This window comes from Pelophylax lessonae (assembly GCF_965119305.1).
Source record: "Pelophylax lessonae genome assembly, chromosome: 7".
NCBI classification, from domain to species: Eukaryota; Metazoa; Chordata; class Amphibia; order Anura; family Ranidae; genus Pelophylax; species Pelophylax lessonae.
The window spans coordinates 67,639,714-67,657,165 of NC_138774.1; the positions used below are offsets into that span (position 1 = coordinate 67,639,714).

The 17,452-nt window shown below is 42.5% G+C and overlaps 1 protein-coding gene across 1 annotated transcript in view; it reads left to right on the plus strand.

Annotated features, from left to right (window-relative positions):
- Positions 1-17,452, plus strand: part of LOC309559464 (cytochrome P450 2C8-like) — a 95,686-nt gene that overhangs the window by 36,764 nt on the left and 41,470 nt on the right. Inside the window, exon 2 of the mRNA XM_082262736.1 lies at positions 6,452-6,658. Coding sequence (XP_082118862.1) covers positions 6,479-6,658 — 180 coding nt within the window. The 5' untranslated portion in view covers positions 6,452-6,478. The remainder of the gene's footprint in view (positions 1-6,451; positions 6,659-17,452) is intronic.

Below are 17,452 nucleotides of genomic sequence, written 5' to 3' on the forward strand. Positions count from 1 at the left end.
TATAAAAAAAATATCTCAAGCTTTGAACATCTCATGGAGCACTGTTTACTCCATCATCCGAAAATGGAAAAAGTATGGCACAACTGCAAACCTACCAAGACATGTCTGTCCACCTAAACTGACAGGCCGCACTGCACCTCACACACTGTACCTCACACACTGTGCACTGCACCTCACACACTGTCCCTCACACACTGTGCACTGCACCTCACACACTGACCGCTGTGCACTGCACCTCACACACTGTACCTCACACACTGTGCACTGCACCTCACACACTGCCCGCTGTGCACTGCACCTCACACACTGACCGCTGTACACTGTGCACTGCACCTCACACACTGACCGCTGTACACTGTGCACTGCACCTCACACACTGACCGCTGTACACTGTGCTTCACACACTGTGCACTGCACCTCAGACGCTGACCACTGCGCCTCACAGACTGACTGACCGATGTGCACTGCGCCTCACAGACTGTGCACTGCACCTCACACACTGTACCTCACACACTATGCAAGAAAAAAAAAAAGAAGAAAAAAAAAAAAAACTGACAGGCCGGGCAAGGAGAGCATTAATCAGAGAAGCAGCCAAGAGGCCCATGGTAACTCTGGAGGAGCTGCAGAGATCTACGGCTCAGGTGGGAGAATCTGTCCACAGGACAACTATTAGTCATGCACTCCACAAATCTGGCCTTTATGGAAGAGTGGCAAGAACAAAGCCATTGTTGAAAGAAAGCCATAAGAAGTCCCGTTAGCAGTTTGCGAGATGTCATGTGGGGGACACAGCAAATAGGTGGAAGAAGGTGCTCTGGTCAGATGAGACCAAAATTTAACTTTTTGTCCTAAAAGCAAAATGTAATGTGTGGCATAAAACGAACACTGCACATGACCCTGAACACACCACTGCCACTGTGAAACATGGTGGTGGTAGCAGCATCATGTTGTGGAGATACTTTTCTTCAGCAGGGAAAGTGACGCTGGTCAGAGTTGATGGGAAGATCGATAGAGCCAAATAAAGGGCAATCTTAGAAGAAAACCTGTTAGAATCTGAAAAAGACTTGAGACTGGGGTGGAGGTTCACCTTCCAGCAGGACAATTACCCTAAACATACAGCCAGAGCTACAATGGAATGGTTTAAATCAAAGCATATCCATGTGTTATAATGGTCCAGTCAAAGTCCAGACCTAATTCCAATTGAGCATGTGTGGCAAGACTTGCAAATTGCTGTTCACAGACGCTCTCCATCCAATCTGTCAGAGCTTGAGCTATTTTGCAAAGAAGAATGGGCAAAATGTCCCTCTCTAGATGTGCAAAGCTGGTAAAGACATCCCCAAAAAGGCTTGCAGCTGTAATTCAGTGAAAAGTGGTTCTACAAATTATTGACTAAGGGGGGCTGAATACAAATGCACCCCACATTTTTCAGATATTTATTTAAAAAATGTTTTGAAAACCATTTATCATTTTCCTTCCACTTCACTATGATGTGCCACTTTGTATTGGTCTATCAAATAAAATCCCAATAAAATACATTTACTTTTTTGGTTGTAACATGACAAAATGTGGAAAATTTTAAGGGGTATGAATACTTTTTCAAGGTGCTGTATGTGCAGTTTGAGTTTGAGAAGATTCACATAATGTCTCCACATGTTCTTTTAGAAGATCCCATTAAGAAAACATTTTTTGTATTTCCAAGTATAATTCTGGTTTAATCCTCATTGTTTTTCCGATTTGATTGATTAGTACAATTATTGAATACAATCAATTTCTGCACCATGAAACACTGGGAAATTCCTAAGCAGCTGCTGTCACCAGGCATTATACCCTAGAGAGTATAGGATATATACTAAAGTATTGCATCTGTGGTGTAGCGCTACGATACCCCCACTCCTTTTTGTGTAATGGAAGAGAAAAAATTTAAAACTAAAAATTACAACTGGAACTATAATACACCTCCCACACGAAAGAGTATTTATGATCTATACCATATGTGAGTGCCTTAAATAACTGCTAAAAAGCTCTCCTTAGGCACTAATAATAACAGGGACTGCAATTACGTGTGATTTAAAACAGCAAAATATTGGTGTACTATAAAACACCTCCACTAAAAATATTTAGTTAAGCACATGCTCTTTCAGTATAATGTAAAATCGGTGCCACTTGTGTTCCCCTCCAGGTCTATTACTGTATCCTTGATAACATTTGCCTAGCTATTTTTGCTTTTTCATTTTTCTTTTTTAAATTTTTTTGTTTCATCTTGTATTTTTTATTATATTGATTATCTATTTTCCAATAAATGTATTTTAATATTTTTTAATATTGAATTTATTTTCCCTATAACCTGCATTTTCAGTTTGATTTCTATTGCATTTGTATTTAATTATTTCACAGATCCTGTTATATATATAAATTTTTGCTTTTTGATGTTTACATAGCTTGTTGTGTTTGTTTCCTATTATCATCATTATTATTTATGTATTTATTTTTTATTTATTCCCTCCCCCCCCCCTTTTTTTTTTCAAAGTTGATATTGCTTGGTTTTCCATCAGTAACATATTTGAACCGCCATCTCTGGAGGCCACTAGGAGGCGAGTGCGTGCCGCTCGCCCCCGATCAGCGGGGAAGCCAGTGCGGATGTCAGTTGGCTCCGAATGCTGCCTGACACTCTTGATCTCTCCCCACTGACAGAGAAGGACGGACTGCTGATGTAAACACAGCCGTCCATCCTTCTCTCTGCAATGATCGCAGAGACCATGCGATCCTGCTATATAGGATCGCATGTCTCTATGATCATTTCAAAAAGCCCACAGTTAGAATCACTCCCCTAGGCTTACATTTAACCCCTTGATCACCAATAGTATTAACCCCTTCCCTGCCAATGGCATTATTACAGTAACAGTGCATATGTATAGCACTGATTACTGTAGTAATGTCACTGGTACCCCCAAAAGTGTCAAAAATGTCAGTTAGGGGTCCGATCTGTCCGCCGCAATGTCGCAGTCCCCCAAAAAAATCGTATATCGCCGCCATTACTAGTAAAAAAAAAACAATAAAAATGACATAAATCTTTCCCGTAGTTAGTAAACGCAATAACTTTTGCCCAAACCAATCAAAATATGCTTATTGCGATTTTTTTTTTTACCAAAAATATGTAGCAGAAAACAAATTGGCCTAAAATGTTAAAAAATTTTGATTTTTAAATTTTTTTTTAGTGGGAATGTTATGTAGCAAAATGTGAAAAATATTGTTTTTTTTTTTTTTCAAAATTTTCACTATTTTTTTTGTTTATAGCGCAAAAAATAAAAATCACACAGGTGATCAAATACCACCAAAAGAAAGCTCTATTTGTGGGGAAAAAAAAGGACGCCAATTTTGTTTGGGTACAGCATCGCATGATCGCGCAATTGTCCGTTAAAATAATGCAGTGCCGAATCGCAAAATAGGGACTGGTCATTAAGCAGGAAAATCTTCCGGTCATAAAGTGGTTAATTGTTGCCATCACTGACTGCCTGCAGACTTTTGGATTTGGATTGATTTGCTTCCCTGATCACCTTGTATCAGGGGTGTTATTCCATCCCTAGTTTTCCTTCCACCCAGCATGCTGTCAGTCTGTCTTGTCGCCACGTGCTTTGGAGCTTGTGGGGGCTATTTAAAGGAGAGCAGGTAGCCCGTAGGGGATAGCTGAAGAAGAGGAGGAGTCCTCAAAATGCCTGCTGTGACCCACTTTTTATAGGAGACCATAGTCAACTGAGTGCTGTCCTTGGGATTGAGCGAGCCAAGCAGGAGCAGCAGAGATTTCTGGCATCCAGCCTAGCTCTTCACCTGTCAGCTGGCCACAAAGTGATCCAGAGCCTGTGGCTGCTCATCCATCCTTTCCTTGTGACCGTGTTGGGTGGGCTCCTTCTCCTAGACTATATGCTCTCTTTCGCATCTTATTTTGTGAGTATATATTGTGTTGTTTTTAACAAAGCCATTTGATCCTTTCATTACACCAGGGGTCTGAGCTATTTTCTTCCTTCCCTTGCTTTTGTCCTCAAAAAGACAGCCCTAGACTGTTCTACTCGTGCAAGTGGAAATAGAAAAAATACTGTGCACCTGGCTGTGTGCGCACTAATCGTGTGTAAAAGAATCAGTTCACCAGCGGCTCGTCCGGTGATGCACTACATCAGTAATCACTGACGTCAATTATCTGTCTATAAAACGGGCTGATCACAACCAGGGATGAGCTCAGGCATGTCCAGAAATGAATCCAAACCTGCCTATGCTATCCCACCAGGACACTATAACTGCAGACAACCAATCGTATGTTGCAGAGACATTCTTTGCCCAACAGCCGCACACATAAATGCCCCTTGTTTATTTGTGGCCTCAAGGCTAGTACCAGTGTTAATTTTGGCAGCAAATTTAAATTAAGTTTTAGTCTTAGTCTTAGGACTAAAATGGCATTTTAGTTTTAGTCCCATTTTAGTCTTCTGCAAGTGTTTTAGTTTTAGTCGTATTTAGTCGACTAATACTCCAGTATATTTTAGTCGACTAAAACGCCCTACATTTTAGTCGACTAAAACTAATTTTAGTCATCTATAATCAAATGGGTGTAGTTCAATTGTAATTTGTAATGCATTATTTAAGCATTTCTCTACAATTTCCAAACTCATTATATACTACTGCTGGTCCTGGAGTGAAAAATCTAATATGTTATTTATGCTTTGAGCATGCACCAGTCTTAATTTTTGGCAGCAAATTTCGATTTAGTTTTAGTTATAGTCTTTTGACTAAAATGCCATTTTAGTTTTAGTCGTATTTTAGTCATCTGAATTGTGTTAGTCGACGAAAACGTTTTAGTCAGTTTTAGTCGACGAAATTAACACTGGCTAGTACACACTATAAGAAATCGGGCAAACATTTTCGTCAAAATAATTTTCGTATAGTGTGTACAGAACTTTCGACAGCCGATTCTGAATTTTTGTACAAAAATTCTCAAAGGGACAATCTCCAAAATTTTTCACGTACGGGGAAAAAAAATAAAGATTTTCATTTAAGTGTACCATTTTTGTACAAGAGAAATTGGAAAAAGACTGCGCATGATCAGAAACAACAAAAAAAAAGCCTTTGTTGTACGAGAATTTTCGTACAAATTTTCTTTCGGTTCTGATTTGCTGTGAAACAACAAGGAAAATCGAACGATCATTCGCCCAATTTTCTTATAGTGTGCACCCCACTTAGATTGGTTGTCCACAGTGGCAGTTTCCTGGCGGGATAGATTAGGTGGGTTTGGACATTCATTTTTTTGGCCATTGTTATTTAATGGTTATTAGCGAAACAAAATGTGTTATAGAGTTAGGGGGAAGGGGAGGTGCTAAAGAGTTATTGGGTATCAAATACACTAAGTATGCCACATTCTTTATTCTTTTATGTATTTATTATATCTACAACTAACTCAACTCTCTGATGTACCATGAGCTTTAGTTAAAATAATTTAGCAGGTGTTCCTTGAGACTTGAAAATTAAATCAAGGGTTCCTATCCCCCTCCTTCTTTTTTTTTTTTTTTTTTTTTTTTATCACTTTCTCCTTCTTCTTTTCTCTTCTTTACTGTTTTCCTTTGCACTACCTTTGTTTTTTTCTATTGATGGTGTTTACCATGCAAAATGCCACACGGGGTACAGACACTCCCTAATACTTGATTTTCCAGGACACCTTCTTATATCTCTTCCCATGCCTCCAAATGATTCCCATATGAGACATGGGCTTGTTCTGTGTTTATGTTGGCATGTGACCCTCTTGCTGAGCCTCTTTATGAACATGTTTTATTTTTGACGTGAACTGTTATATGGTTTCTGTTCTTACAGTGTGATGCTTTAAAAATAAAGTATTAAAGAAGTGTTGTATAAGGCTGGTATACATTATACATATATGTTAAAGAAATTGTAAAGGCAATGTTTTTTTTTTTTATCCTAATGCATTCAATGCATTAGGAGAAAAAGCCTTCTGTGTGTAGCAGTTGCCCCAGCACCCCCTAATACTTACCCAAGTCCCATCTCTGTCCAGCAATGTCCACAAATTCCTTGGCCATCTGTGACTCTACCTCCTGATTGACTGAGAAATAGCAACAGAAGCCAATGGGGTCCCTGCTATCAATCAAAGTCAGTTAGCCAATCAGGACAGAGAGGGGGCGGGGCCGAATGGCAAATCCATGTCTGAATGAACATACAGAGCTGCAGCTTGGCTCAGGTGCCCCCATAGCAAGCTGCTTGCCTGGGGGCACTCAACAGGAGGGAGGGGCCAGGAGCAGCGAAGTGGGACCCGAGAAGAGGAGGACTTGGGCTACTCTGTGCAAAACCAACTGCACAGAGGAGGTAAGTATAACATGTTTGTTTTAAAAAAACATGAGACTTTACAATCAATTTAAGGAGTAATTTTTATATCTAGTGTTGTGTTGTTTATGCATTATAGAAGGCCTGACACCTCTTCAGTGCTACAATGGAGCTCGGAGGAGCAGGGACTCTGCTCTTGGCAGCCTGTGTCACAGCTCTCATATTCCTCATGACATGGAATAACCGCAATAAGAGGAAGAATATGCCCCCTGGACCCACTCCTCTTCCTTTCATTGGGAACATTCTACAAGTGAACACTAAAGAGCTTCCACAGTCATTCCTAAAGGTAAGCGCATAGTTCAGTACCTTTTAACCAGGGAGTGCTATTGGCTATAATGTATCATTGTCTGGTCCAATTGAGAAACCTCTTGCCACTAAATAACGCATATCTGCAGCAGTCAAACTGTGGGAGATGCTTTTACTAGAGAAAGACATGGATTCTAGTCCCTGCATTGCAGAGACACAGGATCCATGCCTTCCTCCCTGTCAGAATGGTGATCTGCCTACATAGGCAGCTCGCAGTTCTGTCTCTCTCCCTAATGATTGGTGAGTGCCAGTGGACATCAAGTCCGCGCTACCCGCTGATTGGCTCCTGCTGTATGTAATTACAGTGGGAGCGAGCCACCGGTGGTGTGCATTTGCACCCCCTACCTGTATATGCAGTATATGTGATCCTGCTCACAGCTGTCGCCCTGTAGCAGTAAAACTGCTATAGGGCGGTCGCTAAGTGGTTACACTGAGACTTTAGTTTTGCTTTAACTTTAAGAACATTAAAGTATATGTAGCGCCAAGAGGAGACGGTGAATTGGTTTTGATTTCTCTCCACACCTAAAGATGACACACCTCATCCACCCAGCACTTACCAACACACTGTAGTGCAAACCCAGGACTGGTCTGGCTGTTTGGTCCCAGGTTCTATTCCCTGACAGGCACACAGCAGCCAGGTACGTGGTATTTCCCAATCACTCGAGCCGGAGAACAGACTGTGCATGCCTTTTTTGGGGTTCCTATTTTGTTACATAACTGGAATAGGGTGAGCCTAAGGATACTCCAGCAAACCTCAAAAGGGTAGTAGTGGACACTAACCTTGAACTAATACTTCAGAGTGAAAGCTCCCCCTTTGAATTTGTAGACAAAGTGGAACTAAACAAAGACTCCTCTCAGGAATACAGACCTGAATGTACTTGATGGCAAAGTGAAACTTCAGGGTGAAGGCAATTCTTTGTAAAGTGTAGTTAAAGTGGTACTAAACAGGAATTCCTCAGCAGGAATACAGTCCTGAGTTTACTAGCAGTAAAGCAAATCTCCCAAAAGAGGCCAAAGAAAGTCAGGAATTCTGGTACTCCCTGTGTCCTAAATACTGTGTTATCACATACAGTATCAGTCAGCTTCTGTACCCCAACTGCCTGTGTTCTGGATCCTTAGGAAGATTTCTGCAAATGTTTTAGGAGAAAAGAAGAGGTTCCCCAGCAAAACAGTATCCAGGGACCACATAAAAGATTCAGGCTGGGTTTTACTCCCCTGGAAACAAGAGGCCTCTGCACTGGGTTGTAGCCTATTTATAGCTCTCTTAGCCACCTGCTGGTTACTCTCCATATTAACCCGGTATTGGACAGAGAGGCATTAATATGCAGGCTGGAGTCTGTGCTCTTCCACCCACTTTGCCCCACGGTCCCAAGCCCACACCAGCAGAGCACAGAGCAGACCTTACTAAACAATTATTGCTCTCTAACTACAGGGAGGCAAAAAAAGGAAATTTAAACAGTAGCCTAATGGTGCGCCTCAACACCTTGAGGAATCTCAAAGATTTTATCAAGCCGAGCATAGCCTAAAAGAAAAAAGATGATTAGCAAATGTACTTATACAAACAATCAATAAGACAATACGATATGGTTAAACACCTGCAGTATTCTGCATTACAGAGAACTGAATTGCATTTACCTAGCAACGGTATATAAAGGCAGTCCTAACTTGCAATAACAGTCCCTGCTTTATTCCATTGGCCAGTGAATAATGAAAAAAAAAAATGTTGGCTGGCAAGGGTGCGGACCTTGAAGAAAGCACAACAATTTCCAGCAGACAACAAATCAACTTGTCTCTTACCAGACCCACGGTGCCCTCTGCTAGGTCCCCAGACATGTGCACTGGTTCAGTTCAAGTCATCAGACCCACCCAAAATGGCTGCCACCTGCACCAGAGACACTGCACAGACAAGCATTGCAAAGTGGTTTCTGCCCAGCCTATAACCTAATGATGCCGGTGGGAAACTCTCATCGATCCGGGCGGACGTCATACGACAGCGTGATCTGTAACCAGCTGTGTCCACCAGACACAGCCAATGACCAGTGTATCAGCTCACTGCTGGTACCATGTGACCGCTGTAACCAATCACAGCAGGTCACATGACAGTTGTAAACTATGGATGGCTTTGTTTTAAGCCATCCATTGTGTACAATTGTGTTGCTAGCTGTGATTGGTCAGTGTGATCACATAGTACAGACTGGGCCAATCACAGCCCATCTGTACCATGTGATTATCTCTGACTAATCACAACAAAAGAAACTAAATGAATATATTTCATTTAGTAAAATGATTGCATATAGCAATGTAATGCACTGCTATATGCAAACATAATGTGTAAAAAAGAAAAAAAAAAAAAATACTGATCACTTCCTCAGAGTATTACAATGTTACTATGATAACACTATCTTGCTCTGGTCAAAGTGTGTTAAAAAAAAAAATTGTAAAAAAAAAAAAAATATTAAATATAAAAGTAAAGAAAAATTTGAAAAAAATTATATATTTTTTTTCATACTGTCACTGGTCAGTGTCCCTGATCACCATTACACCAATCATACAGTGATGTTGTACTGCACTGGTGACAGTATTTAAAAAAAAAAAAAAAAAACTTGCCATGCCTCTTACTAAATACTTTGGACTGTCTACTTTCCAATTTGGGGGATATCTGTACTGTCCTGACATTTTTGGACCTCAAGAAATGATATTGCACAAGAACTTTAATGGCATCCCAGTCTTAGTCCGTAGGCTTCAACATTGAGTTGATCCACCCTTTGCATCTATAACAACTTCAACTCTTCTGGGAAGGCTGTCCACAAGGTTTAGGAGTGATTGGAATGTTTGACCATTCTTCCAGAAGCACATCTGTGAGGTCAGGCACTGATACGGATGAGAAGGCCTGGCTCGCACTCTCCACTCTAATTCATTCCAAAGGTGTTCTATCGGGTTGTGGTCAGGACCCTGTGCAGGCCAGTCAAGTTCCTCCACCCCAAACTCACCACCAAATGATTTGGACCAGTGCACAAAGCAAGGTCTATAAAGGCATAGATGAGTGAGTTTGGGGTGGAGGAACTTGACTGACCTGCACAGAATCCTGACCTCAACCCGATAGAACACTTTTGGGATGCATTAGAGTGGAGACTGCGAGCCAGGTCTTCTTGTCCACATCAGTGCTTGACCTCACAAATGCGCTTCTGGAATGTTCAAACATTCCCATAGATACACTCCTAAACCTTGTGGACAGTCTTCCTAGAAGAGTTGAAGCTGTTATAGCTGCAAAGGGTGGGCCAACTCAATATTGAACCCTATGGACTAAGACTGGGATGCCATTAAGGTTCATGTGCATGTAAAGGCAGGCGTCCCAATACTTTTGGTAATGTAGTGTAAGTGTGTGGTCCTCGTGTTAAGTAAACCTACTAGATTTACCTTTACATGAGAATACTGTTTAGAGATAAAATACACTTGAAGAGTTGTGTTTTAATATTCTACCATGGGGGTATATGCATTATCTTGCTGTGAAGAACTCATGGACATACTGTATTGCTTTGGAGCTATGATTGGAAAAAAGGAACGACACATATACCATCTTGATGATATTTTACTGTCCTGACTTTGGCTTTCAAGGTATCTAGTATGAAGCCATGCGCTGCTTAAAAAACTTAGCCACATGCCCGTACTATGAGAACGGTGGAATTAAACCAAAACGAGGTCTGATAAATTATGCTTTGTGTTTTTTTTTTTTGTGTTTGCCTTAAATTTCTTGTGCACATTCTCCCCTCCTTTCAATGTTACAACACGTTGGAAACCAAGTGCTGTATTATGGTGTTGCAGGAAACCCCAATTCTCCAATACCCATAGATACCGATTATATCTCAGGGCTCCAAGCTAGAGTGTAGTTCTGCACTCATGAGGCAAAAGATAAGTATAATATTAACCACTTGTCGACCGCTGCACGGCTATTTACGGCGGCAGTCAGCCCCGTACAGGCAAAACGACGTAGGGCTACGTCGCTCGCCCACGAGCCTCTAGGGGGCGAGTGCACGCCGCCGGAGGCGCGCTCCCACCCCCACTTGTTCACTGCCTTCCCCACGCGAATGACTGGTGGCTTGGATGTCAGCCGGTCACTCGCGATCTCCCGCTGGAGAGGGAGAAAGGCAGGCGGCTGATGTAAACAAAGCCGTCTGTCATTCTCCCTGGTGTAACAGCAGAGATTATACGATCCTGCGTGCTATGTAGGATCGTATGTCTCTGTGGTTACATAAAAAGCCACGCCCAATTACAGTTAGAAGCACGCCCCTGGGGACACACTTAACCTCTTAATCTCTAATAAAGCTAACCCCTTCCCTGCCAGTGTCATTTTTACAGTAACAGTGCATATTTATAGCACTGATTACTGTAGTAATCTCACTGGTACCCCCAAAAGTTTCAAAAATGTCAGTCAAGGGTCCGATCTGTCCGCCGCAATGTTGCAGTCCCGCAAAAAAAATCGCAGATCGCCGCCATTACTAGTAAAAAAAAAAAACAATAAAAATGACATAAATCTTTCCTGTAGTTAGTAGACACAATAACTTTTGCGCAAACCAATCAAAATTCGCTTATTGCGATTTTTTTTTTTTTTTTTTTTTTTTTTTTTTTTTTTTTTTTACCAAAACATATGTAGCAGAAAACAAATTGGCCTAAAATGTTAAAAAAAATTTAGATTTTTTTTTCCTTTTTTTTTTTTCGGAATTTCATATAAAAAAATGTGAAAAATATTGTCGCTCTTTTTTTTTTATGGCGCAAAAAGTAAAAATTGCACAGGTGATCAAATACCACCAAAAGAAAGTTCTGTTTGTGGGAAAAAAAAGGACATCCATTTCATTTGGGTACAGCGTCGCACGACCGCGCAATTGTCCGTTGAATTCACGCAGTGCCGAATTGCAAAATAGACCCTGGTCTTTGAGCAGCCAAATCCTCCGGGGCTTCAGTGGTTAAAAGAGTGCAGCACAAAATCTTAAACATGTGATACCATTTGTAAGGTGTCAGTGTGTCCTGAAGACATGCATGGCCCACACAGCAATCAGTGTAATAGAAGCTGCCCTGGTATAAATAAAGGATGTATTTATTTAAACATACGGTTCCAATATGCAGGGCTAATCACAATGCAAACATATTGTCCTCTCTGGTCCAGAGTTAAATCGCTGTGTCGGGCAGGTCCGGTGAGTCAAGGTGCGTTAAGAGAATGGTAATCAAATTTTAATGCTTTTGGGGTAAGATAGCCATAACGACCAATGCTCCTGGAATCTCTCCTCTGTGAGGTGTGCCTTGGAGAAGAGGTATTCCATGTTGCAATGGTTATTGATGGAGTTGATCAACGCCTCAAGGGATGGCGAGGAGGGGTTTTTCCAGGCTCTAGCTAACACTAGGCGTGCTGAGATTAGAATATGGTGAGTAATTGGAGGGTAATTGTCGGGCAGCGAAAGAGAACTGAGACCAAAGAGGGCCATTTGTGGAGTAAGGCATAGAGCAGTGTCAGTCACAGTAGAGATGAGTGACGAAACCATGTTCCAGTAAGGGCGGATTATTGGACACTCCCACCATATGTGGAAGATATCACCGGTTGCAGTACAATTTCTCCAACACATCAGAGAGCAAGAGGGCGAGATAGTAGCAAGTCTGTCCGGGGTGTAGTACCTTTTATGGTAAATTTTCATAATCGTCTCCCAGTGTGAGACGTTTTTGGATATAGTAAGTGGCCGCCGGAGAGCGCGGCACCACATAGTCGCTTGGCAAGAAAGTTGTAATTTGTGTTCCCAAAAGGTCATTGCTTCAAGCTTTGTAGTGGAGGAGGGACAGGTCAAGAGTTTGTAGAAGCCAGATATGCCTTTAGATTTATTTTTCTGTTTAGTAATCAATGAAAGGACTTCTTTGGTAGTCTGGGAGGAGGATGTCCGAACACCAGAGAGAAGATGGCGAATCCTGAGGTATATGTAAAAGTCTTTACAGGGAAGGTTATAAATAGGGATGATCGAACGGTTCGGGTCGACCATCTGTTCGGCCCGAACATTGGGTGTTCGAGGTTCGGCCGAATTTAGAACTTTTTGCCCAAAAAGTTCAGAATTCGGCAACCGGAACCGCCCAAAATGCAATGCTTCAGGAAATGGGCTTTAAAAGCCCGTGATTGGACCAGAACCATTAGCAAAAGCCAATTGAGGGGGCAGGAGAATGCTAGGAATGTGATTGGAGTGACTAGGGGGTCCCTAGACCAATCATTAGTGAATACGCCCCCCAGTATATAAGATCGCCCCCGCCATATTCCTAGCATTGTTATACTGGACATGGAAGAGAGTGGAAGCAGTTCTGTTAATTTTACTTTAAAAGTGTCATTTAGCTATTTTTAGTGTGAGGAAAGGGATATCTAGTGTAGTTAGAGTGCTCCTTTACACGTAAGTTAGCTTCAAAAATTTAGTTTCTGTAGGGAAAGTATGAAGTGTCAGGGTGACCGTAATGTAGTGTAGGGTTAACTGACAGTGACTCCTATGGCAGGGTGACCAAACCCTTCCATAGCAGGGTGACCGCTATAGAGAAATGATCATTTCTCTGAATAGCTTCGGCACACCCATATGGCTTCTCACCAGCCAAGCATTTTTTATGCTGCAGGGGCTGCCACTGTCAGTGCTTTTTTGAGGACATGTTTGATGTCAGACATGACATCTGAACATGTGTATAGGGGGTATATATACACATATATGTCTGTATATACACCCCTAGCCATATATAGGTGTGATAGTAGCAGAAATATATGCTTGCGCTAATTAAATCATTTACAGGAATATATTTCTGCTACTATCACACCTATATGTCTAGGTGTGTATATAAATATATGTATGTGTGTATATATACCACTATACACAAGTTCAGATGTTTTGCCTGCCTCAAAAGAACCCCAAAAAATGCCAAAAAAAAAAACGCTAGCGTTAAAAAAAAAAATGCCCAGGTGTGTTTTTGCTGGCATTTTTTGGGGGGTTTTGGAGTCAGGCAAAACATCTGAACTTGTGCACAGTACCACTATACACAAGTTCAGATGTTTTTCCTGACTGCAAAGAACCCCAAAAAATGCCTGCTTTTAAACCGGCAAGGTGTTACAGCAGAGAAGCCATACTCCTGTGCTGAAAGTTTTCTAATACAAACAATCCTTTTTTTTTCTGGTTCTGGACATGCTACAGAGCTGAAACTTCACAGGTACACCTTGTAGACCCCCCAGACACAAAATCACACAAAAAAAGTTCTTAAAAATTGTAATTTTTGATAAAAAAAAGCCAATTATTGAAAAAATAAAAAAAAAAAAAAAAAGATTTTTTGATTTTTACTTTGGATTTCGTATCTGGGGGGGGGGGGGGGGGTCTAAAAAGTGTACATGTGAAGTTTCAGCTCTGTAGCATGTCCAGAACCATAAAAAAAAAGATCGTTTGTATTAGAACACTTTCAGGACAGGTAGTTGGCTTCGCTGCTGTAACACCTTGCCGGTTTAAAAGCAGGCATTTTTTGGGTTCTTTGCAGTCAGGAAAAACATCTGAACTTGTGTATAGTGGTACTGTGCACAAGTACAGATGTTTTGCCTGCCTCCAAAAACCCCCAAAAAATGCCAGCAAAAACACACCTGGGCATTTTTTTTTTTTTTTTGACGCTAGCGTTTTTTTTGGGTTCTTTTGAGGCAGGCAAAACATCTGAACTTGTCTATAGTGGTATATATACACACATACTTATTTTTATACACACCTAGACATATATAGGTGTGATAGTAGCAGAAATATATTAGTGTAAATGATTTCATTAGCGCAAGCATATATTTCTGCTACTATCACACCTATATATGTCTAGGTGTGTATATAAATATATGTATGTGTGTATATACACCACAATACACAAGTTCAGATGTTTTGCCTGCCTCAAAAGAACACAAAAAAATGCCCAAAAAAACGCTAGCGTCAAAACAAAAAATGCCCAGGTGTGTTTTTGCTGGCATTTTGCTGTGGGGATGCACAGAGTAGTTGCTTTCAGTCGAGGTTTTCGGGACGCCCATATAAAGTGGTTAAGTATGCGTTGGATTTTGGCAAGATCATCCGAGAGAAGTGGCAATGGTAGGGTCCTGAAAAAAATAAAGGACATGCGGGAGTAGGAACATTTTGGCCAGAGCTATGCGCCCGGCCCATGATGCTGTAATGGGGGTCATGGCACGACAAGTGGACTGGAGTTTTTGAAGCAGAGTTGCATGGTTAGTACGTCGTATCATGGAGACCGGTGAAGTGAGCTGTATACCCAAGTAGGTCATAGTGGAGCCTGGGGCCCAGGAGAAGGGAGATAACGCAGAGATCTCTGATTTAAGGGTAGGGGATAATGAAATCCCTATCATAGCGGATTTGGAATGGTTCAGTTTATACATAGTCTGCGCTAAATTTTTCAAGCTCCTGACCGAGAGCGGGAAGCGAGCGTGTTGGGTCAGTGCGGGCGATAAGGACATCGTCCGCATAAAGGCCTATTTTATGGTCAACCTCTCCTACACGAATTCCAGAAATTTGGGGATTTGACCGTATTGCCTGCGCAAGGGGTTCCATCACCAAGGCAAAAATCAGGGGTGAGAGTGGGCACCCCTGACGGGTGCCGTTGGTTATAGAAAAGGAGTCGGACAAAATGCCGACGTCCAAACCCTGGCCTTTGGGGAAGAGTAAAGGCTGAGTATGGCCTTCAGGAAGGTGCTGATACCAAACTTCACCAGAACCTCCTCCAGGTACCCCCAGTGTAATCCAATGAGATCAGCAGAGAAGGCGTTTGATGATGCTCTGCCCAGTGAACAAGATCCACAAACCTTTGCGTTCCATCAGAGGCCTGCCGATAGGGTATAAAACCCACTTGGTCTGGGTGCACCAGAGTAGGCATGTGTTGAGCGATACGAGAAGCTAGAAGTTTGGCGTATATCTTGAGGTCAGTGTTAAGGAGGGAAATGGGCCGATAATTTGCCGGGTCATGAGAAGGTTTGTTCTGTTTGTGAATAGTCGTGATGACTGCTTCAAGAGATTCGGGAGGGATTTCGCCTGTTGCGGAAGGATTTATAATACTCATTACTAAAACCGTCTGGGCCGGGGGCTTTGTGCGCGGGGAGTGATTTTATGGCGTCCTGGACTTCTTGAATTGAGAAGGGTTGGGATAGTGAGGACACCTGGTCAGCGGTCAAGGAGGGGAGGTCTAAGGAGGCAAGGAAGTCTTTGATTAATAAGCGGTCCGGTCGTGGCTCTGTGCGAGAGTCGCGAAGATTATAAAGTTTAGAATAAAAGGAGCCGAAACAGTTAGCAATATCTTTGGGGTTCGTTATTCTATGGCCATCGGGGTCCAAGAGGAAGGGTATTTTGGATTGCGCTGCCTTGCGTTTATATTGCTGAGCTAATACCTTCCCTGCTCTATTCCCTTGAGAGTACCATGTCATTTTAAGTTTTTGGAGGTAGAAATGAAAGCCTGAATGTAGGAAGGAGTTGAGTTCGCATCTCGTTTTACCAAGTTCGTCATGTAGGTCAGATGAGGGGGATGTCTTGTTACGGGATTACAAATCTCTTATTTTATCTAGGAAGGAATTAAGAGTTGCTGTACGTTTCTTTTTCTCCAGGGCTCCCAGGCTCAGCAGTGTCCCTCTTATGACAGCTTTATGTGCATTCCACAACAAGGAAGAGTTTGAGACAGAACCAGAGTTGAGAGTAAAGAAGTCCCTAATCTGGTTTTGAACTTTTGACGCATTTGTGCATCCTGCCAGCACATCACTCTATTGAGAGGCCACTTAATGGCAGCCAAGGGAACCTGTTTGAAGAGCATGCCTCAAACACACTACTGTCTTAGTTAAAGACTTCATTCTTCCATTTTCTCAGAGTGCGGTCACTTTTTCTTTGAATTATTAGTGAGGGGTTAGAACTTATGTAAGATTTTTAAAGCCATTTATGTTCGCAACGGGGAGAGTTAACCTCACTGTTTTTCCTGGTTACAATTGTCCTTGGGAGAAAGAGTGATGTGAAATCCAAATTGTTATGGTAGCCACTAGGGATAGACCGATATGTTTTTTTCAGGGCCGATACCGATATTTTGGTCACAACGTATCGGTATTGGCCAATATTTTGTACATTTAAAGTTTTGAAAAATAAAGACAAATTTTTGACACAAATCTGGTACTGAACGTGTTAATTTTTGTTTAATGCTTAATGGCTGGCTTGCTGGCACCCTGTGGTGGGTGGCTGGCATACTGTGGTGGATGGCTGGCTGGCACCCTTTGGTGGGTGGCTGGCTGGCTGGTACCCTGTGGTAGGTGGGTGGCTGGCTGGTGCAGGGCCTGTGGGTGGCTGGCTGGCTGGTACAGTGCCTGTGGCTGGCTGGTACAGGGTCTGTGGGTGACTGGCTGTCTGGCACCCTGTCTGTGGGTGGGTGGCTGGCACAGGGGCTGTGGGTGGCTTGGTGTTACAGGGCCTGTGGCTGGCTGGCTGTTACAGTGCCTGTGGCTGGCTGGTACAGGGCCTGTGGGTGGCTGGCTGGCTGGTACAGGGCCTGTGGGTGGCTGGCTGGCTTGCTGGTACAGTGCCACTGGCTGGTTGGTACAGGGCCTGTGGATGTGGGTTGCTGGCTGGCACCGGGCTGCTGTGGGTGGGTGTATGGCTGTGATACACTCCCACGAGACTAGTCCCTACTCCAGACGAAGCTGTCCAAGGCGAGGGAGGTGGCCTAAGAAGGCAGAATGATGTCTCAAAAATATCGGCAATATCAGCCAGTT